Genomic DNA, 27,215 nt, shown 5'->3' on the forward strand with positions numbered 1-27,215 from the left:
ATTGGTCATGAGAATATATAAATAGGTACACTGTGAATTTCTTATTAGCTAAGGTAACATAATATTTTTATTATGTTTGGATCTGGACTGTCCAATCAAAATCTGCACGACTGTTAAAGTGGCTTTGTACATTCTATCACGGATTGAATTGGTCCGGATTTTGATCGGACGGCTGTAATCCAAGGAGAAATATTGTGTTACCTCAGAGGATATGGATTCGGTACACTGCTTCGATCATGCCGAAGTTGATGTAAGTAGTCCATAAAATAAACGCTTCTCACTTCTTTAATAAATGGAGAGTACGACACTAAAAGAATATCTATATTGACTTGACCGGGTCTGATACTGATGACTGATGTCAATATCTTGGCTGGAGAATTCTCTCCATTGTATTTGAAATGGAGAGTACTGCAAGAGAGTTTGTTACCACTTACCAGCTACTGGGGAAAAAAAAATGTATGTGACAAGTTAGCTATACTGATAAAATTTGGAATTTTATTCATGAAATGTATATATTAATTAGCCAAAGTTTTAGAGAAGAAAGTTAAATTTCACGCATATATATATTTGAAATTTACACATAAAATATTTCAATTGTTTAAATGTTTTTATTTTTGAAAGCAGAACTGCGCTCATGTTGTTAAACAAAAAAGGTACAAAATTTCTGATATAATAAGTATTAAGCAACTAAAATAATGTGGCTTTACTCTTGAATTTTATTTCAATATTGTGAAATTATCTTTTTACCAAATGATCAAGCGAATATATATATATATATATATATATATATATATATATAGCTCAAGGGATGAGGAGGATGGAATATGGATAGGATTTTATAAAAATGGTTCAGTTTTCTAAAATTAATTAATTACCCAGATCGTCTACAGGCTCTTCTAAAAATAAAAAAACAATGTCAAATCAATTGAAGAATATGAAGAATCTATTTAATTATTTTATCCTAAATAACTAAGTTGATCATTCAAACTTAATTTTCAAGCATTTGATAGTCAAGTCAACAATCAACTGACCTACTATTCACCAAAATGGAGATGAATGGAATGTATAATAAGGCAGGCTTGGTGGTTTCATTGGAAAGCATAAAAAGGAAAGAGATATCCCCAAAAGTTCGGATAGATCGATTAATGGCCCCTCAAGGAGATGGTCACCATCTACAACATCTCATCATTGTTCTCTTTTACTTTTTGATTTATTCACCACCTGTTCTTGTTCTTGGAGCTCATCAGAACAGTAGTACTAGTGAAAGGAACAATGTCAGAGATGTAAAAGTGGGTGTTATATTGGATACTTATTCATGGAATGGTGGTATCAGCTGGAGCTGCATGCAGCTGGCCTTGGAGGATTTCTATGCGTTGAATCCCGATTACACGACGAGAATTTCCTTTGTGTTGAGGGACTTGAAGAGCGGTGATGTCTTTGCTGCTGCAGTTGCTGGTTTGTTTCCTTCTTCTTTTTCATTTTTTGTTTATTTCTATGAAGGAAAGGGGATCGAAGGCCTCAGGTGCCTAGCAAATTAATATACAAATTAATATACAAAGAAATCATAGCATATTTGTTATTTTTTTGTTAATTCATCAGTATATATCTCTCTCATATTGTTAGGCAATTTAAATGGGTTCCCATTTGTGCACGTTATTTTTGTTGAATATTCAAACTTGTAATTTTTATATATCTTTGGCGTTCTCGCTCTCTGTATTATTTTTTTTTTTTTTGCAAGAATATTATGTACCGATCAATGATGCATGGTTTGTTTCATTTTTCTGAAAGCCTGCTTAATTGAACTTAACCAATTAAAAAAGAGTTTACAAGTATGTCAATCGAAACCTGGAACAACAATTTTTGAGTAAGATGGAGAAAAAGGAAAAAAGAAGAAGATAAAAACAACACAAGCACATAGGGTGAAAACGGAGCGGATACGAATACAGATATGGATAGTAAATGGATATCAAAATTCAAAACCAAATCTGCCTTAAACGGATACGAAATAGATAGTCCACGGATACGAATTCGAATACAGATATAAAATAAATAATTGTTGAGCATTTTAAAATACATATACTAATTAACAAAATTAAGAAAATAAAATTAGAAAAAGTACTATTCAATTTTCTCTATGTACCATTAGAGTGGAAAAAACATGCCGTGCCATGACTAATACGCCGTGACTTTGGTCTCGTGCCGTGCCGTGTCGTACAGTGACCAAAATGTTAAGGGGTGGTCACGACATGCGAATAGTCACGGCGTAACTCGTGTGCCGTGTCCAAACGTAATTGGTCACTTCTCTCACGTTTAACTATTTTTTCATAATTTAAGTTAGTTTATTCAAGATTCACTATTTGATTAAGACCTAACGGTCCTAATTTCACGTGACCAAAATATCAAGGGGTGGTCACACGGCACGCGACATGCGAGTCACGACACGGAATAGTGCTGTGCCGTGACATGTCGTGACCAGATCTTTCGCGTGTTGTGCCGTGATGAAAATGTCAAGGGATGGTTACGGCACGCGAATGATCACGGCATGTGACATGCTGTTCCGTGATGAAGCCGGCTCCGCCGTGCCATTTTTCCCACTCTATGCACCATGGGTGCCCCCAACACAATTCTCACATTCTCACCTATGTTGCATGGATATGAGTACGGGTATTGTATCGGATACGATACGGGTACGGGTATAGTATCGGATACGATATCGATATGGCGATACGGTAATTTTCAAAAATTTAAGATACGATACGTCTATTATATATATTATTTTTTATTATTTTAATTATAATATTTGAATTAATCATAATCATAACTTAAATTAAATTTGTATAACTAAAGGTTAAACTCAAGCATAGATTGAATACAATAATTACTAACCTATAACACAAAGAATTGTAAATGCAGTGGTTATGTATTTTGGCTCTCTACTAACGCGCGAGGCATGGGTTCGATTCACGAGAGCTACTAAAATTCAATTATTTCCATAAACAATCTGGTCTTAAGATACGTGTCCGGTACGAGACCTTATATGAAGTATGGGGGGTAACATATTAAAGAATTCATTCTTTTATAAAGAGATTCAAATAACACGTGATGCTAAACAAGAAGCCGGTTATTACGGGAGAGGGGGGCGTCCGACGCCCATCCAACCAACTTTTGTGTTCGATGGGTTTTCTTCACTGTCGGATCTGCTTTAGGATTCGCGTCTGCAATTTCACGTCTGCTTTAAAATTCGAACACACGAATTCTAAAGCAGATTTGACGGTGAGAGAACCCATCGAACACAAAAGTGACCCGATGGTCATCGGACAGCCCCCTCTTCCAGTTATTACAGGCAATAACCGGATCGGATTTCAAAGAACCCACGTGATGCCACTGGATCGTATTTACCCACGTGATATGCTATTAGATTTTACTTGCCCAATTAATTTTGGATATAACCGGATATCTGATCCGTTTTCAAATGAATAAATTTATTCGTATCCGGATCCTATTCATCTTATGATAAAATTATCCAAATCCGAATTCGAAACTATCTGAATTCATTTAATCCAAATCCGGTACGAGACCTTATATGAAGTATGGGGAGTAACATATTAAAGAATTTATTCTTTTATAAAGAGATTCAAATAACACGTATTATTGCCGGTTATTATAACCGGCAATAACCGGTTATTATTGCCGGTTATAACCGGCAATAACCGGATCGGATTTCAAAGAACCCACGTTAATTGCACTCTGCATTCTTCAACATGTTATGGAAGTTTATTGTTTGCCAAAATTGCAGCTGTTGATCTTCTAAAAAATGAACAAGTTGAAGCAATCATCGGGCCACAAACATCATCTCAAGCAAAGTTTCTCATCGAGCTCGGGAACAAATCAAATGTACCGATCATTTCATTCTCAGCAAATAGCCCTTCTATTTCTTCCAGCCAAACTCCTTATTTCATTCGTACCTCTTGGAATGACTCATCCCAAGCCACCGTCATCGCCTCTATTGCCCAACACTTCAACTGGAGGGAGGTGGTGCCTGTTTTTGAGGATACCGATGCTGGCAACATTTTTGTTCCATACCTAGTTGACACTTTACAGGGAATAGATGCATACATCCCATACCGATGCAAAATCCCTTCCGGGGCAAGTGACAGTGAAATAAATGCAGCCCTCGATTACCTGAAGGCCAACAGAACCAGAGTATTTGTTGTTCACATGTCCTACCAATTAGCTCTTAAGTTTTTCTCAAGTGCTAAAGAGCAGAACATGACCATTAGTGATGATTTTGTTTGGATTACAACATACGGGTTAACAGATATTGTGGACCTTGCCGGGCCAAATGCGAGCAATGTTATGCAAGGTGTGCTCGGTATCCGGCCATTCATACCAAACTCAATGAGGCTTCAGAATATTTCCATGAGATTGAAAAATAAATACCAGGTGAACAGAGGGCCCACAGTTTTTGGTTTATGGGCATATGACACAGTGTGGCTGCTGGCAAGATCAGTTGAGAATGTAACACATGCGAATTTATCCTTTACAGCATCTAATGAACTGTATAACTCGACTGATTTTTCGAAAATTGGGGTTTCTGCGATGGGGCTGACTCTGAAAGCTTCTTTAGAATCTACCAATTTTAGCGGGACAAGCGGTGATTTTAATCTGGTTAACAGCCAATTACAGTCCGGCACCTTTGAGATAACCAATGTTGTCGGTGCATATAACTATCCAGTTGGCAACTGGACTGGGGGCAATATTTCCATTAAATGGCCAGTAAATAACCATGATAAACCGGAGGGATGGCAATGGCCGACGACCAATAAAAGACTCCTTATTGGAGTACCCAAAAAACCTGGATTTGCAGAGTTTGTGAAGCCGAACACTACAGCCTCGCACAATTTCTCTGGCTATTGCATAAAGGTGTTTGAAGCAGCGATTAATCTACTTCCTTACAATGTCTCTTATACATTTCAAGAGTTCAATGGCACTTATGATGAGATTGTGTACCAGGTTTATCTTAAGGTTTGTTTCCTTGTATTTTTCCTTCATTTTATTTCAATAGTTTGTAATGAGTTCAGTCTTTTTTTAAGTTCTTGATAGGCTTAGATAGAATTCTTAAAATAGTTATCGCAAGTTAAATTAATTACTGTCATTAATATATATAATCCTTCATCGTAGGAAGCACAATTTTCAGTTATAAGTAATGGGACTATATATCAATAGTATCTCCAACAGCATAACTAAAGTTTCTAAATTAGCTTTTTGTTGTAATGGGAGAAAAAAATGCAGCTACCACTTTGTTAAGAATGGACAGCAACTATTTCTTATTTCCATAGACAATCTAATAAGAACCAAGAAAAACAAGTAGAAATTAGCCTATATCATTTCCAATTGTACAACTTCTCCAAATGGACATCACCTTGATTATAAAACAATAACTACGGCCATGTCCAAGAGCGAGGAAAACAAACAAAAGTGTATTAATACTTATTCTTAATAGGACTTAAGTACGAATGTGCTCATAGCCTAATTGGTTTAGTAATAACTCATGAAAATATCCAATAGTTATATCAGTACCCATCTGATAGGTGACTTGTGATTTCAAAATTTACAGAAATACGATGCTGTTGTTGGTGATATCACCATTTTGGCCAACCGCTCCATGTATGCGGATTTCACACTTCCTTACACAGAGTCAGGAGTACGCATGCTCGCCCTGATAAAGGATGTGAACAAGAAATCCCCATGGACCTTCTTGGCACCCTGGACTCCCACATTATGGCTCACAACTGGTGCCTTCGTCTTCCTTACCGGCATCACAGTCTGGTTGATTGAGCACCGAGTAAATAAGGAGTTCAGAGGAAATCGTACGAACCAAATGGGATCTATATTGTACTTTGCCTTTTCCACACTAGTTTTCACGCACAGAGAGAGAATGGTCAGCAATTTGTCAAGGATTGTGGTGATAACATGGGTGTTTGTTGTGCTCATCCTACAGCAGAGCTATACTGCAAGCCTTAGCTCCAAGCTGACAGTTGAACAACTCCAGGTGACAGTGACGAGCATAGAACAGGTTGTCAAAGCAGGGCAAAATGTAGGGTACTTGGAAGAATCATTCATGCCGGCTCTTCTGAAGCGGCTGGGGTTCAAAGAAGAAAGGATGATTTCTTTATCATCGCCATCTGAGTATAATGAGGCACTATCCAATGGAACAGTGGCAGTTGTTGTTGATGAGATACCATACCTAAAGTTGTTCCTCAAGAATTATCCTAACAATTATTCCATGGTTGGGCCAACTTACAAGAGTGACGGATTTGGATTTGTACGTTCTCTCTCTCTCTCTTATTAGTTATTACCTTATGACCCCCACACACATATGGGTTGACTACTGATGCAATCCTTCCAGGGATAGCAGGGGTACCATATTATTTGGGATTGTCCAAATTTGTTCGAATAATACATTCAAATCTCAATGAAATGCCAGCTAACTAGTGGTGACACAAAGCTGCCTTTACCCTTGGCCCTGTTTTGATTCAGTGTTTCGAACTGTTTTCTTTTTTCTTTTTTCTTTTTTAGAGTAAGAATAGAAGTCATGCTCCTATTTTATTAACCACAATTCAGTGTTCGAACTGTTTTAGGAGGTTAATGTTATATATTGGTACATTTTAAGCTGGTAAGTGGATATGGTTGTTAGCAATCTCCACTAACTGACAAACATGTATGGATGTACCATACCAGCTTGCACAAAATTCATACATTGATAAAGAAAAAGTAGTACGATGGTGATCATGCTTTTATTGAATTTTTTAATGTTTTCTAATTTTTAATCATAGCATATTTCCCCCTTTTTTTTGTCACTGTTTGCTTAGGCATTTCCAAAAGGATCACCACTAGTGCCGGATGTGTCAAAAAAAATCCTGGAAGTCATGGAGAGCAATACCATGACAAAATTTGATGAAGAATTATACGGAAGTAGTACCTTCACTGACAAAGGAGACACCTCAAGTTCAACCAGCCTCACATTTAATAGCTTCATGGGTCTATTTCTCATTACGGGAGTCTCGTCCATTTTAGCTCTAATCATCCATGCATTTTTTTCTATCTTCCAGCGACACAATATTTCGACAAGCACTGAAGCTGTGCAAAATCCTCCCCAGAAGGATGAGTTAAGAGAAGAAGATCAGGCCAACAGTCAAACAATGACATCACCTAATTTAAACGATGAAGGGACACCAGAAAGGGAAATTTCAAATAGCCAGATCGAGATGCCTTCCTTTGGAGAGATGCTTGACCATACCAGGGAGGGATCAAATGAATAAATCCTTGGTTATGTACTTATGTTCTTTAGTTGTGTATCATAATCCTTTCAAAAGATGATGATGCCTGTCATATGGCACTAACGGTGCCCTCCAATTTTTCAATTCTTTTACACAGATAAACAGTGGTAAATAATTTGATAATTATATTTGGAACAGTAGTTTTTGGATTAAAGTTGTAGGTTTTAAAATTCCAAAGTAGATTTCTGGTTCATTTCTAGTGCTACAAAGGTGTTTATTTAAAAAGGTTTTAAAATCATGTCATAAACATGATGACATATCTTATAGTTCCGTGATATTTGAAGATCTCATTTGGACATTTCATCGAACACCTTGGACACAAGAACTTCAATTAACTTCACCAGTCACTACATTGCAACTCGTCAAGGCCCACTAAAAAGCAAAGCTCAATAAGCAATGGGCCAACAACCAAATATGGAAAAACAAAATGTTTCTCAAGCAAAAACCCCAATTCCGAACTAATTATCATAGGGCTCTAGGTTTACTAGTGAAACATATTGATTTCAATGATTTGTTTTCAACTCTGATTGAAAAGTTAGAATGACATAGAAATAAGACCCAGGCTGCAAAAAGCCCATGCAGGTTTTTTCCGTGTAAGCAAGCCTAAAGTAGCCCAACTGTTGATTGTTATCTATTATAAATTTAATTTGTTGATACGCCATTTGGTATATGGTATACACATCTCACGACTAGCTGTATTTTCTTATGTATAATATAGATGAGAAATTTGGTACAGAAAGAATAGTTTTTTTCTTATTAATACTTCGTAATTGGTCTCACTACATATATATATATTACAGTATTCCGGTTTATGGTTCTAAATCTGTACAAATAGTAGCTAAATAGTAGCTTCCAGCTTCTCAAATCAAAACACCTATCCAGCTAGTCTAATGATAACTCGAATAGGATCTTACGTCTTCAATACTCTCCCTCAAGTTGAACCATGAGGATTTGCAATGCCCAACTTGCTTCACAACATGAAAAAAAAAGTCTTGGCCAAGTAGTTTAGTAAATATGTCAAGCCTTTAATTAAGTTGTATTTTTCAACTTCAAGCCTTTAGATGGACCGGATCATACTGAGGTCAACTTCTTGTGTGGAGAATTCTATCCGTTATTGTATAAAAAAAATGGAGAGTCGAAAGACTTCCAAGCTTAGAGATTGTCAACAGTTAATGCTGGGAAAAAAACATTTTGCACAACTATGGTTCTAAATGAGAGCATGTCATGATTTGTATCAGAATTGGATGAGGTATTTTGAGACATAATTACTTATGCTTTAATTTTGCACAAACCTCAAGCGCAATCACGCCTTCCTTGCAGTTCTCAATACAGTTTGTTGGTGTGTACAAATAAATGTCCAACCAATTTTTTTTTGAAGGTCAGTTAGCGAGCGCTTACCGACTATTTCATTAAAGAAATAAAAAGAGTTGTACATAAATATTTACACCACCGGACTCAGCAAATGAAATTTATAACGTTTACAAAGTAAACAAAACACTAAGGAAAATGGAAAACAGTGAGGCGTGGTTGAATCCCGTCATTCGGTCAAATGACCAGCAGCCACTGTTGTACTTGTTGCTGGGTCTCTGCCGCCAGACGAATGGCGCTCTTCTCGTCACCCTGAAATGTCCGTCTGTTTCTCTCCCTCCACAATGCCCACACACCTGCCGCCCACGTCGCATCCCACGAAACGCATGCTTCTTTATCCCCTGGGCGCCTATTTGCTATCCAGAAATCAACCACCGTGGAGATATGTCCAGCGGTACCGAGAATGGCTGCTACACCGCACAGGCGCTGCCAGAATGCCTCGGCATATGGGCACAGTAAAAATATGTGATCTCTTGTCTCCTGATTGGCATTCCCACACAGTTTGCATCCATATGCGACATGGCATCCCCTTCCAACGAGAACCTGCTGAGTTAATATTTTGTTTTGGATTGCTACCCACAAGAAGACTCTAACCTTGTACGGGGCCTTTATCTTCCAGAGTTGCTTGTAGAAAGGGCATACGAGGCCTCTGTCTTGCATGATGTGATAGGCGGAGGCAGTGGTGAAGGTGCCATTCTCGGTCCAACGCCAAGACAGTGAACCGTCATTTGCCCTTACTGCCGAGATGACAAACAACGGTATGAGGTCCTGTAAACTGCGTATGAAAAATGAATCAATTTGCACTGCTGCAAGGTGAGCCACCGATTGGATGCCATATAAACGATTAATCGTCATAGCCCAGTGTCCCTGAGGTTCACTCTCGAGTTTCCATAACCACTTCAGGAGAAGTGCCTCGTTTTGCGCCGCAAGATTAATGATTCCCATCCCTCCATTTGATCTTAGTGCGCACACCCTTTCCCAATTAACAAGACAGTTAATAGTCTTACATTCCTCCGTCCCCTTCCATAGAAAGTTCCTTCGAAACCTGTCAAGCTGCTGCACCACTCCCTTTGGGATTCGAGCAGCCTGCATGTAATGCAGAGGGATAGCTGAAATGACAGACTTAATTAAAGTTAGTCTCCCTCCGAAGGATAGCAGTTTTTCCTTCCATCCTGCCAGCCTCTTCCGCACCGCGTCAATAATTGGCTGGTATAGATGCTTTGCCGGCTTCTTTTTCGTCAGTGGCAGTCCCAAATATTTGAGCGGCAATTCCGATGGCCCGCAACCCAGGATTCGTGTCACCGTCGGAAGGCTACCTGGGTGGATGGAGATAGGCACATAACCACTCTTCTGTCGGTTGACTGTTAACCCTGTTAAATCTTGGAACCTCGTTAGGATGGTGGACAATATCTTCAGATTCTGGGGGTGAGCCTCGGTGAAAATGATTGTATCATCTGCAAATTGGATTGCCTGAGGAGGGATCGCGACCTCCGGCTGCATAATTGCCGTCGTAGCAGCTATAAATCTCTGTAGCACATCAGCGACCAATATAAAAAGCATCGGTGACAACGGATCACCCTGCCTCAAACCCCTCCGATGACTGAAATATTGTGTCATGGATCCATTAACTCTTACCGCGGAGCTAGACGTTCGCAGAACTGTCAATACCGTAGATAGCCACCCCGGTGGGAATCCCCTCTCCACCAGTAAGTTTGTCAAGAAACACCAGTCAACAGTGTCAAATGCCTTCTTGAAATCTACCTTATAGAGTATTGCTGGAATTTTATTTCTCGAACAAAAAACCAGTAATTCTCATGCAACTGCAAATGATTCCATAATGGATCTCCCTTTGATAAATGCTGTCTGCTCCTGACTGACCAATTTTTGTAAGTGCGGTTGCATCCTATTAGCCAAAATTTTTGTGATAATCTTGATTGACGTGTTCATGACGCTGATTGGTCGGAACTCATCCACCCCGGTGGCTCCCTCCATTTTTGGCACTAGTGTGATAGCCGACTGATTTAGACACGCAATATTGTTTCTTCCTCGGGTAGCATCAAGCACTAGGCGGGTGACATCTTCTTTTATTATGGGCCAGAAGGCCTGGTAGAACTCTGCTGGCAACCCGTCCGGACCACTAGCTTTATGTTTTGGCATGTGCATCACTACTTGCTTAATTTCGTCCTCAGTTATAGGTTGGTCTAAGATTGCTAACCCCTCTGTGTCCGCCGGGCCGACCCTACCAGTGAGATCGAAAGCGTACCGGTGGTTCTTACGGAGACCAAGGATATCTCTGTAGTGAGCGAATAGTACCCGTGGGGTGTCATCAAAGCTGACGGTGTTACCTCTTTCGTCTCGCAGTGTGTGGATTGAGTTTATATTCTTTCTCTCATTTGCCACCGCATGGAAATATCGAGTGTTGTTATCTCCCAACTTTAGCCATCGGCATCCCGCTCTTTGCTTCCACCTGACCTCCCGATCGTTTGCTAATTTGAAAATTTGTTCCCTTATCCTTATTCTCAAGCGAAATTCCACCTCATTCAATAAACGGGATTCTTCCACCTTATCCAGCTGTTGTAAGGTCCACTTAGACCTTGTCAAGTATGTTTGACTGTTAGCAAACTTAGCCGCTGCCCATAACCTCAAGGCCCTCTGAGTAGCTCGAATTTTTTTTTGTACTGTTTTTGCGGAGTTTGAAACGGGCTGCACGGATTGCCATGCATTCTGGACGATTTCATTAACCTCCTCGTAATTTAACCAAAAATTTTCAAACCGGAAGCACTTCCTCGGCGGTGCTGTATGTGGCTTTAGCTTTAGCCTCAATGGAACATGGTCCGATACCGTGGCCGGCATATCCTCGAGCGAATATTGCGTTCCCAAAACGGACCAGTGCGAAGATATGAATACTCTGTCAAGACGAGACATGGTCGGTACGGGTCTCCTACTGGTCCATGTGTAGGACCTTCCCAAGAGTGGCACCTCTGTTAACCCCACCTCATCAATACATACATTGAAATCATTTATTAGTGCAATATTTCTCAAGCCACCAGTTGTTTCATGAATGTCTCTAATTAAATTAAAATCTCCCAAAACAAGCCACGGCCATTGAGAATTAGAAGACAAAAGTTTGATTTCCTCCAAGAATCTAATTTTGTGGATGTCTTCCTGTGGTCCGTACACTGAGGTTAGCATAAAAAAGAAAGGCCCTTTACACAACACTACAGTCACACTAAACTCTCTAATAATAGTATGCACAAGGGTTAATTTATTTGTCCATGAAATTAGTATCCCCCCTCTAGTGCCAATAGCATCCAAGGTTACATGCTGCTTGTACCTCGAGGGGCATACTTCTCTTAATTTAAACATGTTTATTTGTTCGCATTTTGTTTCTTGAAAGCACAATATGTCACATTTAGCATCACAAATTAAATCTTTGATGACAGCACATTTTTTGGAATCTCCCATACCACGCACATTCCAATTCAACACAGATAAAGGAAAATTAAAAGTAACTTCATTAACTTGAGTTGACATTGATATCTTGCACAAAAAGTTGCAACAGTAACAATGACAGTGATTTCTTCACCAAAAACTCAGTTCTAAAAAACTGAAAAAAAAGAAAAAACTATTGCAACAACCTAGTGGATGCTTTCCTTAAGCATCAGAGAACTCCCCCTCGGAGAGTTCTTCAGGTTCTGACTCAATGGATGGCAACAGGGACTCCTCATACAACTCATTTGCATTGTCGCCTTGTGATTCCTGAGGAAGCACCACATTTTGATTTTCTGACACAGCCATCTCTTGAGGTGGTTTCTGGCTACAGGCAACAAGGTCTTCTATGGCTGGTTCTGTACCAACGGAGTCATCTACCAGTATAGGCATCCCAATGCCACAGAAAGCATCAACCCTGTCAGATTTTTGTTGAGTCAAAGGTACCTGAGTTAGCTGTTCGGCTTCAAGTGCTGCAGTGATGTCGGCTGTCTCCAGGCGTGCACTTAGATTTCTTTTAGCAGCTGATCCTATGGCTGGCTTCGGCTTAGTGGCCCTTGGAAAGAATTTAGTTTGCGGCCTCCTACCCGAGAGGCGCGCGCTCTGGCGCAGCTTGCCATCCACCGGCTTGGTCCCCTTCGCCTGAGATTGTGCGGGCGCCTTTCCTTTTCTCTTCTTTCCTTTGGGTAGCACTACCTGTTCAGCGGCTTCACCTAGGTTTATGACAGGTTGGGTGCGGTTTGGGTCAGAGACAGTAGCGGGGTTTGGGTTGGCGGGCTGCAGGTCCGCTTGTTCAGGTGGTGGTAGGTAGAGTGGGATGGGCGGGTTGGTGATCAGATTTTCGATAGGTACCGGGCCGTGCGGTTTTGGGTTTGGGCCTGCAAAGATCCAAGGTCGTTGACAAGGGTTCTCGGGCTTGGGATTATTTGGTATGTGACTCCTAACATAGTCTTCCTTGAAGGGGCTAATTGGGACTGCTTGATACTGGGCTACTTCGGCTCGGTCCTCTTCGTCACAAATATCGGCCCATGATAATTTTCCTTGACCATTTTTGTCTGCTGAAATCCCTCCCGTGTGGCTGATGGCCTCCTTAGTTTTGCTTGTATCCCCAGTCATTACTTGATTTTCTTGAGGTTCTCTAACCTTCTTCCCTTTTTCGATAAAATCAAGCAATTTTTGGTGGATGTCCACTGCTGGTCCCGTCCCCCCATCGAGAACAGAGGGTGAGTTAGTATCCATTACCTTGTGTGGAGGTATGTTTGAAGCAGTTGGAGATGACAGATCTTCAGTTTGATGGTCACTCTCATTTTGCACAAGTATCCAATCATTTGAGTTAGGCTCACAAGTCTCCTTTGGTGCATCCTTTGGTGCTTCATTTTGGGAATTTTCCCCTCCATCCGTGGGTGTTGCTGCACGTGACACTGCTGTCCTGCGCCTAAAAAAGGGGCTTGCACCGATGGCCTTTTCTATTTCATCCCTCTCCTTTCCTGGTTTGAGCCTTTCCCACAGTGAGTACATTGTTTCGAATGCCACCGTAACTGTTGCAGTGTCAACAGTGGCCTGGATTGTTGGTGGAAGAAGCCTTTGCTCCTGAATCTCATCAAAGAAAGCTTGGTCAGGTGTAGGGTCGACAGGTGCTATAATAGGTAACGGTTCTTCGATCCAACCATGAACTATCACCTCTAGAATTCTGGACATCCCCCTCACCCACAGCATAATTCCCTTTGGTACTTTCTTTAGATCAGCTACTGCCATGACCACCATCATTTTCTCAAGAGATTTAACACCACTCATAGGCGTGTGGTCTAGCACAATACCGAAAGAGCTCACTGCCGGAATAAGGTGATCCACATTCCAAGCATGAGGCGAGAGTTTCCTTAACTCAATCCAGATTTTATACTTAAGCTCCATCGGGTAGGCATTAATTGCTGGACTCCAAGGATACGTGATGTATCCCAGTTCCTTGATCTGCTTGCTATGACTCAGAAGAAAGCGGTGGCGGTCGGCCCCTGGTGGTAGGAGCAGTAAGTACTGAGGACCACCCATGTGAGTTACCGGAAAGGGGATGTGAGTTTTGCAACCCGTCATGAGAGCTGCTTGAACCAAATTGAGATTATGGTCCGGTACGAGTCTTGCATCCACCACCACAGCCCGACTAAGCTGCAGCCTATCTTGCTGCATTTGCCGGGTTTCAGGTAGGAAAACTGACGTCAGGTCCGGCCTGCCCTCGGGCATGGAGCTCTCTCCAAGATGACCCCGAGGTTTGAGCGGGTCGACGAAGGTCACGGCCGGTTGTAGTTGTGCTGGACAGAATCGAGCCTCATGCCCTTTAGTCCAACATCTAGCACATACTCTCACGGGGCACTCACATCCATTCTGATCATGTCCAACCTGAAGGCAATTGTAACACCGGCCCCTCCATGCTGGGCTATTGGGGTTTGGGGGCAACGGCAAGGGGTCTCGCTTGTCATGCTGGGCCATATTAGGCTGTGTAGGTTGGCGCGGTTTTGGCTGCGAAATTTGGGCAAAGGGATTCTTGTCAAGGTAGAAGTGCCAGGTGGGCTGGTGAACTCGCTGATTTAGGTGTGGTGGTAACGGCGGTGGTGCGGCAAGCACATCGGCATAGGATGCCGGCGCTGTGGTTGAGTGGCCTTCTTGCGCCATCTCAACAAGTGGCAGTGTCAGGGAGTTCTTTAGCGGTGTCAGAGAGAGGTTGGGGGTTGGGAGTAGTTCTGAAATTGAGTTGAAGATGATTCTCTTGTGGTATCGCAGTGGTGGTTTTATAGAGGGTTGTTTGTGGGGGTTGAACTGCTTCCATCTTGTCAAGGCAGGCTGGTGAGGTGGAGGTATGGTGAAAAGGAGGATTATTCCTCCCTGTGCCGTCAAAGCTGGAGCTTTCTCCAAGTGGTGCTGATTTTTGTAGAGATTCCCCTTCCTAGTCTTTCCCAAACGCTGTTGGAGAGACTGGCGACCCATACCTCCAGTACGGCCTCTGTAGCGCTGAGAGGATTGAGAATATTCTAAGCCGCGGAGCACAGGGAGGCGACGTCGTCTTCGTGAGATCACAGTGCGCCAACCACCCCCTGTCGCTATCGACCTGTTCCTCGCCATTTTCGCCCAGAGAATCGCCCTTTTTGGGAGATCCACAATTTACGGATCTGGACCAAAGATTTAATGATAGGCGGATCAATGTCCAACCAATTATACATGGCAGCTGTTGCCAGGTTCTCATTTGACATTTATCAGTATAAGGGTCTAGCCCCCATTTGACATTTATCAATATCAATTTGTTGCTTAATTAGTGGGTCAAACATAGATTTTTAATTTAAAATTTGTTGCTCCAAGTATGTTTATTGGATAGTCAACAATCATCACCATTTTTCAATTGAATGGGTCAACAACACGATATTTTTCCTGTAATAATAAGGTGATGCTTGATATTATCCCAACATCACATTAAGTCAACATCTGTGCCTTACTAGGCACATTAAGTCAAGCTCAAGCTGAGATTTACCTTTTCCATGCTTGACTTTGTCAAAGTAAACTCTCTTTTTTTTTTCTTTTTTTTTTTGCATATGTCAAAGTAAACTCATGAAGTGATAATATGTGTGCAGCCTATAAATAAAGGCCACATACAGAGAGAAGAGTGTACTTCGCAAAAAATGGATACAGAAAATGCCCTAATGTTTCTCCTCCATGTTATCTTATTTTCAGTTGTTACAGCTCAAAATTCAAACAAACAGATACCAATCGGAGTTATACTCGATTTGGACACCCTTGTTGGAAAAATGGCACAAACCAGCATTACAGTAGCTTCGGAAGATTTCTACACACTACATTCGAATTATAGTACCAGACTTGTGCTCTATACCAGAGATTCCAACAAGGAAAATGTGAAGGCTGCATTAGCAGGTAACTAATAAACTTATAAAAATGAAACCAGTATATTTTGAGGGGTATGGACTAATATATGAAACCCCAGAAATAACTGCTAAGAGCAGTAACAAGTACGTACAACCTACCTCAATGACCTAAGTTTGGACCTGCAATTGAGTTTAGCATACTGTTTACTTTCTCGCCTGAAATACTCCATTTCAGGTCATATATTTGACCCGGGTCTAGCAAACTATTTTGCAATTTAGTTAGTTAAAAGAAAGTCTGCTCATACTTCAACCCGGCCCTGTTTATTAAAATGTACTGATGAATTGAAGCAGGGAGTATTGATAGTTATAGTTGGAATTGATGAGGTGGAAGAGGAGAGAGAAAAAGAAAAAAAAATAAAGGTAGTTAGAATTGATAGTTATAGTTGGAAGAAGAAATGGGAGAATAATAGGTGGGGAAGATATAATTATATTTTTTTATGAACAAACCTACAGTATATCTCTTTCTTTTATTAATTTTAAACTCTATATAAGATTAGCATCTAAAAAGCTTCAATATTTTTGTAGCACAAGACTTGATACAAAACAATAAGACTGAAGTCATCATTGGACCTCAGAAGTTTCTTTTATTAATTTTAAACTCTATATATGATTAGCATCTAAAAAGCTTCAATATTTTTGTAGCACAAGACTTAATACAAAACAATAAGACTGAAGTCATCATTGGACCTCAGAAGTCCTCACAAGCTGTAATGGTCTCCGAAGTCGGTAACACAAGTCAGGCGCCAGTAATTTCATTCTCAGCAACCAGTCCCACTCTTACCTCCATCAATTTGCCCTACTTTATAAGGACAGCCATAAATGATGCCGTTCAGGTAAAACCAATTACCTCTCTCATCAAAGCCTATGGATGGCGAGAGGTTGTTCCAATATATGAAGATACTGATTTTGGACGGGGCATTCTCCCCTTCCTTGCAGATTCCCTTGAAGAGATCAATGTGCGAATCCCTTACCGTTGCTTAATATCAAAATTGTCAACTGATGACCAAATCAAGCAAAAACTCTACAAGTTACAGACCATGCAAACAAGGGTTTTTGTTGTGCACATGTCATCTTCCTTTGGCTCTAACCTATTTTTGAAGGCTAAAGAAATAGGGATGATGGGTGAAGGGTATGTATGGATTATGACAGATGGAGTGACAAACATGGTTGACTCCCTAAATGGAAGTGTCACTAGTGCAATGAAGGGAGCTCTAGGTGTACGGCTATATGTGCCCAAGACTGACGAGTTGAATAACTTCACAACCAGATGGAGAAGGAGATTCCAAGCAAACAATCCCCAAGGAACGTCTAATGACCCTAGCATCTATGCATTATGGGCTTATGATACCATCTTTGCACTAGCAATGGCTGTAGAAAAAGTAGGGGTTCGAAACACCAAAATTGATAACTCTACAGCTCCTTCGGTGGTGCCTATCTTTCCCAATGGGCCTCTACTTCTTGAGGCAATCACCAATATCAAGTTTCAAGGATTGAGTGGCAACTTTGAATTAATAAATGGACAGTTGCGGTATTCTTCGTTTGAAATAATTAACATTGTTGGAAGGGGGATAAGAGAAATTGGATATTGGAGTGAAGAACAAGGATTATCAAGGCATGTAGATGAAAGCAAGAACAAGAGATATTATTCAACATCACCGGGAGATTTAAATCCTGTCATTTGGCCAGGGGAAACAATTGTTGTGCCCAAGGGTTGGGAAATCCCAGTTAGTGGAAGAAAATTACGTGTTGGAGTAACAGTAAGTACACGTCTTGAGTACATGAATGTGGAGATAGACCCTCATAGAAATGCAACAAAAGCAAGTGGGTACTCAGTTGATGTATTTGAAGCAGCTGTGAAGCGATTGCCTTATGCAGTCCCGTTCGAATATGAACATTTCGGAGGGATGCTTGGGGACTCACTCACCTACAACGATTTGGTCTATCAAGTTTATCTTGGGGTACGTATCTGATATCTCCTTGTGAAATATATAGCTAAATCATTTTTTGTCACAAACAATATGAGTAGTAGTCTAGAAACAACTAGCAACAACTGTTATTAATTACATAAAATATGCATGGTTGAGGTTTGTATAACTAATTTATTTTGCTTCTATATATGCAGTTCAGTTTCTATTCCTTTGAAATGTTTACGTATATTTAATTTTATTTTCTTTTTTGGGAGAAAGATGAGAGGTCCAGCTTCCAAATTCCATTATATATGACATCAGTTGTGTTGAATATTTTATAGGAAAATTTGTTCTTGAAACTGTTAAGATTCTACTCTAAATGTAATTTAAGTCTCCTATCATGCATATCATTTCAGTACCTGCTGATAATTATAATTAGCCATGCAATTTTTTCGAGAGATTAGAAGTCAAGTCATCATCTTTGAGATAAAAAACTTGTACTAAGCCATCCACATTCTTTTTTCATTAGATAAAGATTGCAGGATAATTTTCCATCTTTAAATATCAACATGGAACCTCATATTGGAATTTCAAACCTGTAACCACAATTAGCCAACCAATTTAATCAAGCAATTGTGTGTGTGTGATCCATTACATTAGTAGGACTTAGTTATATGTTTGCAATAATAAAAAATATCCTTTATTTTTAACTTTTCCCACTTCTTTTGATATATGATCAATACTTGAAAACCCCAAATATGAATAAAGAAATTGCTTTGTCTTGCAGAAATATGACATAGTTATAGGGGACATTACAATAAGGCACAACCGTACACGCTATGCTGACTTCTCGATGCCATACACCGACTCAGGAGTAGCAATGATTGTGCCAATCAAGCAAGCTGAAAATAAAAACAAATTTATTTTCTTGCAGCCATTATCTTGTGGTCTATGGTTGGGGAGCTTTGCATATCTCATCTACACTGGCATCACCATATTGATATTGGAGCCAAAAATCAGGGCCCCCCTCAAGAGATCTATATCAAAGCATATTGGAACTATAGTGCAATTATCCTTGTTCGCATATCGTAAGTTCTTTATCAGAAAATTGTCTCACAATACCTAGAGTGTCTCTCTTATAAAGAAATTTTTTGTACACAATTGGCTATCCCAAAATTAACAAGTTAGACAAGCTAACATATTTGCAAATAAATGTAGAAGAGAAGCTAGAGAGCATCCTATCAAAGATAGTTGCTATTGTGTCCATCTTTTTCCTACTTATATTGACATCGAGTTACACTGCTAGTCTCTCATCAATGTTAACCGTAAAACAGCTTCAACCAACAGTAACCGACATTTATGATCTCAAAAAGAATGGTGATTATGTCGGATATAATAAAGGTTCTTTTATGGGCGAAATGCTTCTGCAGCAGGGCTTTGACAGAACAAAATTGAAAGGTTACTACAGTGAGGAATATGCTGAGGCACTCGACAAAGGAAGTGCACATGGAGGAGTCACTGCAATCATCGATGAAAAACCCTACATCAAGTTGTTCCTTGCCAAAAATTGCAAGTCATATACTATGGTTGGACCGATTTACAAGACATCAGGGTTTGGATTTGTAAGTTAATGTTTATCATGTATATTACATGCTTACACAGCAAAAAAAAAACTATCAAAAAATGACCACCACCTCTAAAGAAAGAGTCCTTGACATTTTATAAGTATGGCATTGTGTCTCAGCAGATTAATAACCAAGAGTCCGTATTTTTTCAACACCATAATCGTTAAATACCACTAGGGAATAACTTATACAAAGGAGTATTCTTTTCTTTTTCAATTTGTTTGTTAATCCTCAATAGTAAGTATGAATACCAAATTTACCCTCGCGATCTTTAATTGATGGACAGGCTTTCCCCAAGGGTTCTCCACTAGTTGCCGATATTTCAGGAGCAATCCTCAACATAACTGATGGGGATGACATAATCCGAATAGAGAAGAAATGGATAGGAGATTCGAACTGCCTGAGCAGTGCCAACCTTACTGAGGAGTCAAACATACTGAAATTTCCCAGCTTCTGGGGGCTTTTTCTCATTACAGGAGTTGTTCCCACCATCTGTCTACTAATATTTGCAACCAGGTCATTCTTTATAAAACGGAAAAAGAACATCAACGTAATGAGTCTTGAAATGAGCACTGATGAGAGTGATATTGAAGCCTTACCTACTATAAACCAACAGGAAGAACAAGTCGGTGATGTTGTAGTCATATCACCTCCTGAAAGTAACCCTCATACTTCACCAACAAATGCCAACATGATATTATGATCTGAATTTTTAATATACGTTATTTTAGTGGGTTGTGTCAAAAGATCATAAGCAGCTATGTTAATTAATAGAATCTTTGGGCATTTTCCTCTGTAGTTGGTGATATGATAGTCGATATGAAACGACGATACGAGTAATCCAGTAGCTAGTTAGCTAGTATTTTCTAATGTAATAAATATGAGATCTGAATTTTTCATATGTATAATTCTCATTAGCCAGTCTATTAAAACTATATCCATTGATCTAATTTTAAATCTCTATAAACTCAGAGAATCAAAGAAGTCACATAGTTTGTATTGAGCCATGACCAATTTACCATTCTTCAAGGTGGAAGAGAGATTACGTGACAATAACTGAAATCAAGGCAGAGATCCCTTTGTATTGAACCCTAACAAATGATTGTTATTCAACAATGGTTGAAGATACAAATGCTGAAATGCAAATGGATATAAATTGTCAGTGAAAAGTGCATGATTTGCACTTAAGACCTGATAATATGTCAAACGACTGATGGAAGTGCAAAACTACAAATAAAAGAAAATAAATCAATAATGCACAACAGCTTCTCTCGTATTTACTCGTCTCTTGATGCCAAAAAAACATACCTGGTTGGTTGACAAATCAGAGCATCCTTTGTTTCTTCATCAATTTTATCGTCACTGTGAGGTGGGCTTGCATGCTCTGACGAACTGACCTTATATCTGGATTAGAACCACTTTGTAACCTCTAAAACTCTTCTAAAGAGTAATAAAGCAGTTGATTGTCCTAAAATAAAATGAAATACGAACTTGAAGATTGAGGATGACATAGAACGGTTCTGAAACCCTAGCTGGATAAAGATTGCTTAATTGCACATATGAGGGTAGTGATGAGGCTGAATTGGATTGAGTTGAGTTTAATTGAACAGCTCAATTTTGGTTTATCACCACAATTTTGGGAACTTCTATAACCGAATTTTGCAGAACACAAAATTGCAATAATTGCACAAGTTTACTATAAAGAGTAGCAGAACTGAACTGTTCTAATTGAGACCTTAATAAACTTCTGTTGAATTCAGCATTTCTCAAAGCCCAGCAATTGCATATCCAGAAATGAAAACAAATTCATTTCTATTGGAGAGCCAGAGGAGCGAGGAGAAGCGTGAATTGGGAAGATCCTATTGGAGAAAAAATGGTAATGGGCTTGTAGGAACTATACAGTTTCTACCCAGACATGGAAGGCCCATGGGCTCTAGATCCTTTTGGAGAACCAATCGTAGTAAAAAGAAAAATTCGGTGTTTACATATTCACCTGCACCCACAACAGATAAGGATAACTAACGGTCCATGAGTACGCATCTATTGTAGGCCTGTTGTCAATGCAGGCTGATTTTGCCACAAAATATCTCAAGGCCCACGAGTACGAAAGTTTTGTCCAATTTACATCCTCTCTGTTACTGCACAAGAAAAATTTTACAACTATTAGATCCAGACCCTTTTTTTTTAACTAAGCACGAATATCAAAGTCCAATAATATTGTTCCCTGCGCCAGCTCAAATTCCAAAGTGGCTGAGATTTAATATCAAACTGTAAAGTAAATCGTCTAAGGTACCTAGGAGGATACGGATCTAGTTTTGTCGATCTTGAAATATTATGTAGCGAAGTCACCGTGACAATATTATCCGATTTTTTTAAAAATACTCAAAAAAAAAATTTATTTTATTAAAAATAACCAGGTTTTGAGTGGAATTTTAAAAATACTCAGGCCGCATATTTTTTCTGCACTCCGGAATTTTTATTCCGGGCCGCGGAAAAAATTTGCGCCCCGAATTTTTTTATTCCGATCACAGATTTTTTCTGCGGCCCGGATTATTTTTTTTTTTTTTTTAGAGTTTGGAGGAAAAAAATATATGTATATGTATATATGTGTATATAATATATGTATAACTCATTTTTTTATAATATATGTATAATATATGTATATGTATATATATGTAGAGGAGGGTTCAAATGCCTCCATTTTTTGTGCCTCCATCATGCCTCCATTTTTTAAAACTTTAATAATTCAAAATTTAAAACTTAAAAATCAAAATAAAACCGTTGGATATGATCTACATCATTTTATCTATGCACATGTAAAAAATTATGACATTTCAATTTTATTTTGATTGTCATCAAGAGCTTGTAAAAAATGCACTAATTTGGATGATTTCTAGACGTTGATTTTTGAACTTATTGATTCACATAAAAATAAAATTGAAATGTGATAATTTTTTATGAGCACATAGAGAAAATAACATAGATCACATCTAACGGTTTTATTTTGACTTTTAAGTTTTAAATCTTGAGTTATTAAAGTTTTAAAAAATGGAGGCATGATGGAGGCACAAAAAATGGAGGCATTTGAACCCTCCTCATATATGTATATGTATATGTATATAATATTTATGTATATGTATATATAAATATGAGGTGGGCTATGGTGAGTTGCGAAGTAAAGCGACTATTTTACTTCACGCTCATATTTTGTGATTTTTAAGTTCAAAACGTTGATCCGAACCGTTGATCTTGTTCTCCATATTGAAATGTGCTTGGAGACCAAATTTTACATTTTTTGAAATTTTTTTACTATTTATTAAGCAATTTTGAAAGTCGCTGATCTGATGGTCCAGAAAATTTTACTGTTCACAGCAAAACAGCAATTTTAAAAAATGCTTAATAAATAGTAAAAAAATTCCAAAAAATGTAAAATTTGGTCTCCAAGCACATTTCAATATGGATTAAACATCTAATGATTCGGATCGGTCGTTTGGACTTTCAAAATAAAAATACGGCGTGAAGTAGAAACACGTTTTACTTCGCAACTCACCGTAGCCCACCTCTATAAATATACATATATATATGTATATGTATATATAAATATACATATATATGTATATAATATTTATGTATATGTATATGTATATGTATATGTATATGTATATGTATGTATATGTATATGTATATAATATTTATGTTTATGTATATGTATATGTATATGTATATATATATATATTTTTTTTTTTTTTTTAGAGTTTGGAGAAAGAAAATATCCATGGTTTGATTTTTTTTTATAAACTCATTTTTTTAATAATATATGTGTATGTATATATAATATAATATATATATGTATATGTATATGTATATGTATATGTATATGTATATGTATATGTATATGTATATGTATATGTATATGTATATGTATATGTATATGTATATGTATATGTATATGTATATGTATATGTATATGTATATGTATATGTATATGTATATGTATATGTATATGTATATGTATATGTATATGTATATGTATACACATATACATAAATATTATATACATATACATACATATACATATATTATAAAAAAATGAGTTATACATATAGTATATACACATATATACATATACATATACATATACATATACATATACATATACATATACATATATTATATTATATATAAGGGCTAGGCTACTATGACATTGGTGTTATTTGAAATTAAATAACACCAACTTTTAAACCCTTAGATCTGCCTTGAGATTCGTAATATCCGCTTTTACTGTTCAAGCACTTTATTTTGTACGAATCTCAAGGCAGATCTAAGGGTTTAAAAGTTGGTGTTATTTAATTTCAAATAACACCAATGTCATAGTAGCCTAGCCCTTATATATACATACACATATATTATTAAAAAAAATGAGTTTATAAAAAAAAATCAAACCATGTATATTTTCTTTCTCCAAAAAAAAAAAAAAAATCCGGGCCGCAGAAAAAATCTGCGCTCGGAATAAAAAATTCTAAAAAAAAATAAAAAATTCGGGGAGCAAATTTTTTCCGCGGCTCGGAATAAAAATTCCGGAGCGCAGAAAAAATCTGCGACCTGGGTATTTTTAAAAGTCCAGTCAAAACATGGTTATTTTTAATAAAATAATTTTTTTTTGAGTATTTTTAAAAAAAATCGGCAATATTATTCTCTCCCATATACCACAGATGACAAAATTTTAGTTGTAAATATATTTTTTTAAAGACAATAATGTTTGTTTAGTGTATTGAAAAAACACAACGTGTTAGAAACACGTGCTGATATATACAAAAAAAAAAAAAAAAGACAAATACAACACCTAACAAAAGTTTTGTTAAACGATGCCATGTCAAAACATGTCCGTACCATGTTCTGTGTTCTAATTTTTTAGAAATCGGCATGTAGACATTAGTTAGGCACGGCACACTTCCACATTGTATGACACGGTTATTAAACAAAATAAAATTCTCAAATGGGGTTTCCTCAAAAAAAAAAATCTCAAATTGGGAACAATTTTGGTTGAGTACCTCTCCACTTTTTTCAGTATGAGCTTTTCATTATCACAGAGTGATAAGTATAGAGAAGAGAGAGAGATTGCTAAATGAATGTTGTATTATCATCCATCAATTCTTTACAAATACATGTCTTTATACAGACAGTAGATACATCGATCTAGAACAGCTGCTAACATTCTGATATCGCTAACTAACTTTCCTAACAGCTTTCTGTTACAGCTAATGACACTTAGTCTCTAATTAACTACTCGGTCAACTGCTGGTCTTTGACTTTATCCAATACAGAGTTAAATGGAGAACAATAAAGAGGAAAGGCGTGCTCCTTGGACTCTGGATTCTTTTCAAAAACACCCAATAAGAAACTGGCACGTGGAACTTTAGGAATGATGGGCAAGACTTTCCATGCTGAGTCATTCGAATTCGTATCCTCTGCATTAACTCAAAAGATAATCTTTTCAGTGAATGTATTTGGAATATTCGATGATCTGTACGGACTAAATTCACAATATTATTAAAAAGTTTCTTGAATTATAGGTTGTAACTGGATTGACTCTCTTTAAAATCAGATGATGTGGACTCTAATTAATCACTCCATGTCAAAACATGTCTTACTAAATTGTCCCGTAAACATAAACGTGTTATTTATATCTAATATTGTTCGCAAGCTACAACTCAAAATTCCAATGTATTGATAAGGCATAATATGTGTTTTAGACACGTTTAAACACGATACGCTGAAATACAACACACACAACACTTGTAGATATGACTGTTTATGAGAGTTAGAATTAGAAATTATACACACACACATATAAAAATGAATGGAAATCGATTGAATTTTGTAAATAGGGAAACAATGTACAAAGAAAAAATGGAAATAAATTCTCATCTCAATTTTTAGTTTTCGTAGGTTGAGATTTTTGTATGAAATTAAAAATTACTTTTTTATTTGAGATTTGTGTATTGAAAAATTTGACATCGAGATCGGAATAACAAATTGCTATTATTTTTAAAAAAACAACAGCAGATTTAAGTATGTTGTCTCTATTTATAGACTAAACATACATTATAAGTTCATGAGGGAACTGGTAAGGCACAAATCTTACTGATTTATGTTGGGTTAGTCATCATCTCATCATTTAAGAAAAATATCGTATTGTTATTAGAGATGGAGCCAGACTTTCAAATTATGGGGATCAATTATATGTAATTTTCATAGTAAGAATGAGAATCAATTTTACATATTTGTGATATTTTACTATAAATTATATGAAAAATCATATATAAATAAAAAAAATTAAAAAAATAGAGTCAATTGATCCCATTTGTTGAACCTACATCCTCTTATTGTTGTTAACTTGTTGACCCATGATTAATTGAAGAATGGTGATGGTTGCAATATAAAATTATAAAAGTACAATTTGAAGTCGTTGACTATCCATTAAACATATAATTGTAGCAAAATTGTTTTAAATTAAAAATCTACGTTGGACCACACTATGTTATATATGGTTACGGTTTTGTGTTGTGTGAATTGCATGTGTCGAGAGGAATTCAGTTCCAGTGTAAAATGTTAAATATTTATTTAAATGATATTTAAAACTCAAAAATTGATATACAATATTGAAAATATGAAATATCATGTGGGAATTTGAAAAATGGAAAGGCGGTAGGGGGCTATGGCGTCCCTACGGGATTGATTTAATTTGAAAATGAAGACAAAGAGGTGAGGTGAGGTGAGAGAGTTACCCAAATAAATGAAAGTATGCCACAGCAAGTATTTAGTTTCAATTACTTTTACCTGAGTGCCTTTCAGCAAGTATTTAGTTTCAATTACTTTTACCTGAGTGCCTTTAGAACAATAAAAAATTGCAAATAGACAAACACACACAACAAATCACATGATTGAATGGGATTGATTTATTGTATCGGATGATTGAAAATTGTCCCTTTTAACCTGGCACGAATCTCAAAGCACAAATAATACTGCCCCCTTTGTCATCCTGAGCAAGGATCGACTGAGAGTAACTCTAGGCCGTCCGTTTCAATTGTGTTGAGTCAGAGCACAAATAATACTGCCCCACTTTGTCATCCTGAGCAAGGATCAACTGAGTGTAAATCTAAGCCGTCCGTTTCAATTGTGTTGAGTCAGGTACCTGGGAGGATACGGATCCGACTCAACAAAGGGGGGACGGATTGAAAGAGGTGTAACCCATGGTGCTAATTGGTATGGTCCAGTCCTGCTTCTCAGTACCATTATTTACTTTAGCTAAATTTATTGCTCTAGTTGGAACTTTTCTGTGTGAACCATAGTAACAATATTCATGTTTAATTCACGAATAATTCACGAATAAAAGGTTTTTTTTTTGGTTTCCGAACCAAATGGCAAATTGTTTGCGAATAAAACAAAATTTATGAATTATTTGCAAATAAAATGCAATTTTTTGTTGCTACCTTGTGAGACCAAATCATTACCAAATCAACCCCGCTGAACCGAACCCAAATAATTCATTTGTCACTATAC

At 37.8% G+C, this 27,215-nt stretch overlaps 3 protein-coding genes across 7 annotated transcripts in view; 2 read left to right on the top strand and 1 right to left on the bottom strand.

Annotated features, from left to right (window-relative positions):
* Positions 1 to 27,215, bottom strand: part of LOC144545787 (glutamate receptor 2.8-like) — a 75,702-nt gene that overhangs the window by 14,184 nt on the left and 34,303 nt on the right. The window contains exons 1-3 of one of the 4 annotated variants that reach the window (XR_013508582.1): positions 20,699 to 20,815; positions 20,252 to 20,317; positions 18,980 to 20,148 (exon numbers count right to left, since the gene is read on the bottom strand). The gene's annotated coding sequence lies outside the window, so the exon portion shown is untranslated. Of the gene's footprint in view, positions 1 to 18,979; positions 20,175 to 20,251; positions 20,318 to 20,698; positions 20,816 to 20,960; positions 21,307 to 27,215 lie in introns of those variants that run through there. The other 3 variants (XR_013508581.1, XM_078294356.1, XR_013508583.1) reach the window with 3 other exon arrangements.
* LOC144545904 (glutamate receptor 2.7-like) lies at positions 1,090 to 7,557 on the top strand. Its single transcript, XM_078294471.1, has 4 exons — positions 1,090 to 1,455; positions 3,797 to 5,025; positions 5,618 to 6,325; positions 6,873 to 7,557. Exons 1-4 carry the CDS (start codon positions 1,146 to 1,148, stop codon positions 7,320 to 7,322), a joined length of 2,697 nt encoding a protein of 898 aa, XP_078150597.1. The 5' UTR covers positions 1,090 to 1,145; the 3' UTR covers positions 7,323 to 7,557.
* The window catches only part of LOC144545780 (glutamate receptor 2.7-like), a 44,655-nt gene continuing 33,284 nt past the window's right edge, over positions 15,845 to 27,215 (top strand). Inside the window, exons 1-5 of one of the 2 annotated variants that reach the window (XR_013508580.1) lie at positions 15,845 to 16,109; positions 16,763 to 18,078; positions 18,815 to 19,115; positions 19,246 to 19,649; positions 19,939 to 20,682. Coding sequence is in view for 1 of the 2 variants with exons in the window: in XM_078294344.1 (XP_078150470.1) it covers positions 15,860 to 16,109; positions 16,763 to 18,078; positions 18,815 to 19,115; positions 19,246 to 19,649; positions 19,939 to 20,355 (2,688 nt within the window). In the remaining variant the exon portion in view is untranslated. Of the gene's footprint in view, positions 16,110 to 16,762; positions 18,079 to 18,814; positions 19,116 to 19,245; positions 19,650 to 19,938; positions 20,879 to 27,215 lie in introns of those variants that run through there. The other variant, XM_078294344.1, reaches the window with a different exon arrangement.

Source organism: Carex rostrata, chromosome 28 (genome assembly GCF_964058835.1).
Source record: "Carex rostrata chromosome 28, lpCarRost1.2, whole genome shotgun sequence".
Lineage (NCBI taxonomy): Eukaryota > Viridiplantae > Streptophyta > Magnoliopsida > Poales > Cyperaceae > Carex > Carex rostrata.

Coding starts and splice junctions, on each gene's coding strand:
- LOC144545904 (XM_078294471.1), top strand. CDS start 1,146: ATGGCCCCTCAAGGAGATGGTCACCATCTACAACATCTCATCATTGTT. Junction 1,456..3,796: donor CTTTGCTGCTGCAGTTGCTG/GTTTGTTTCCTT, acceptor CCAAAATTGCAG/CTGTTGATCTTCTAAAAAAT. Junction 5,026..5,617: donor TGTACCAGGTTTATCTTAAG/GTTTGTTTCCTT, acceptor CAAAATTTACAG/AAATACGATGCTGTTGTTGG.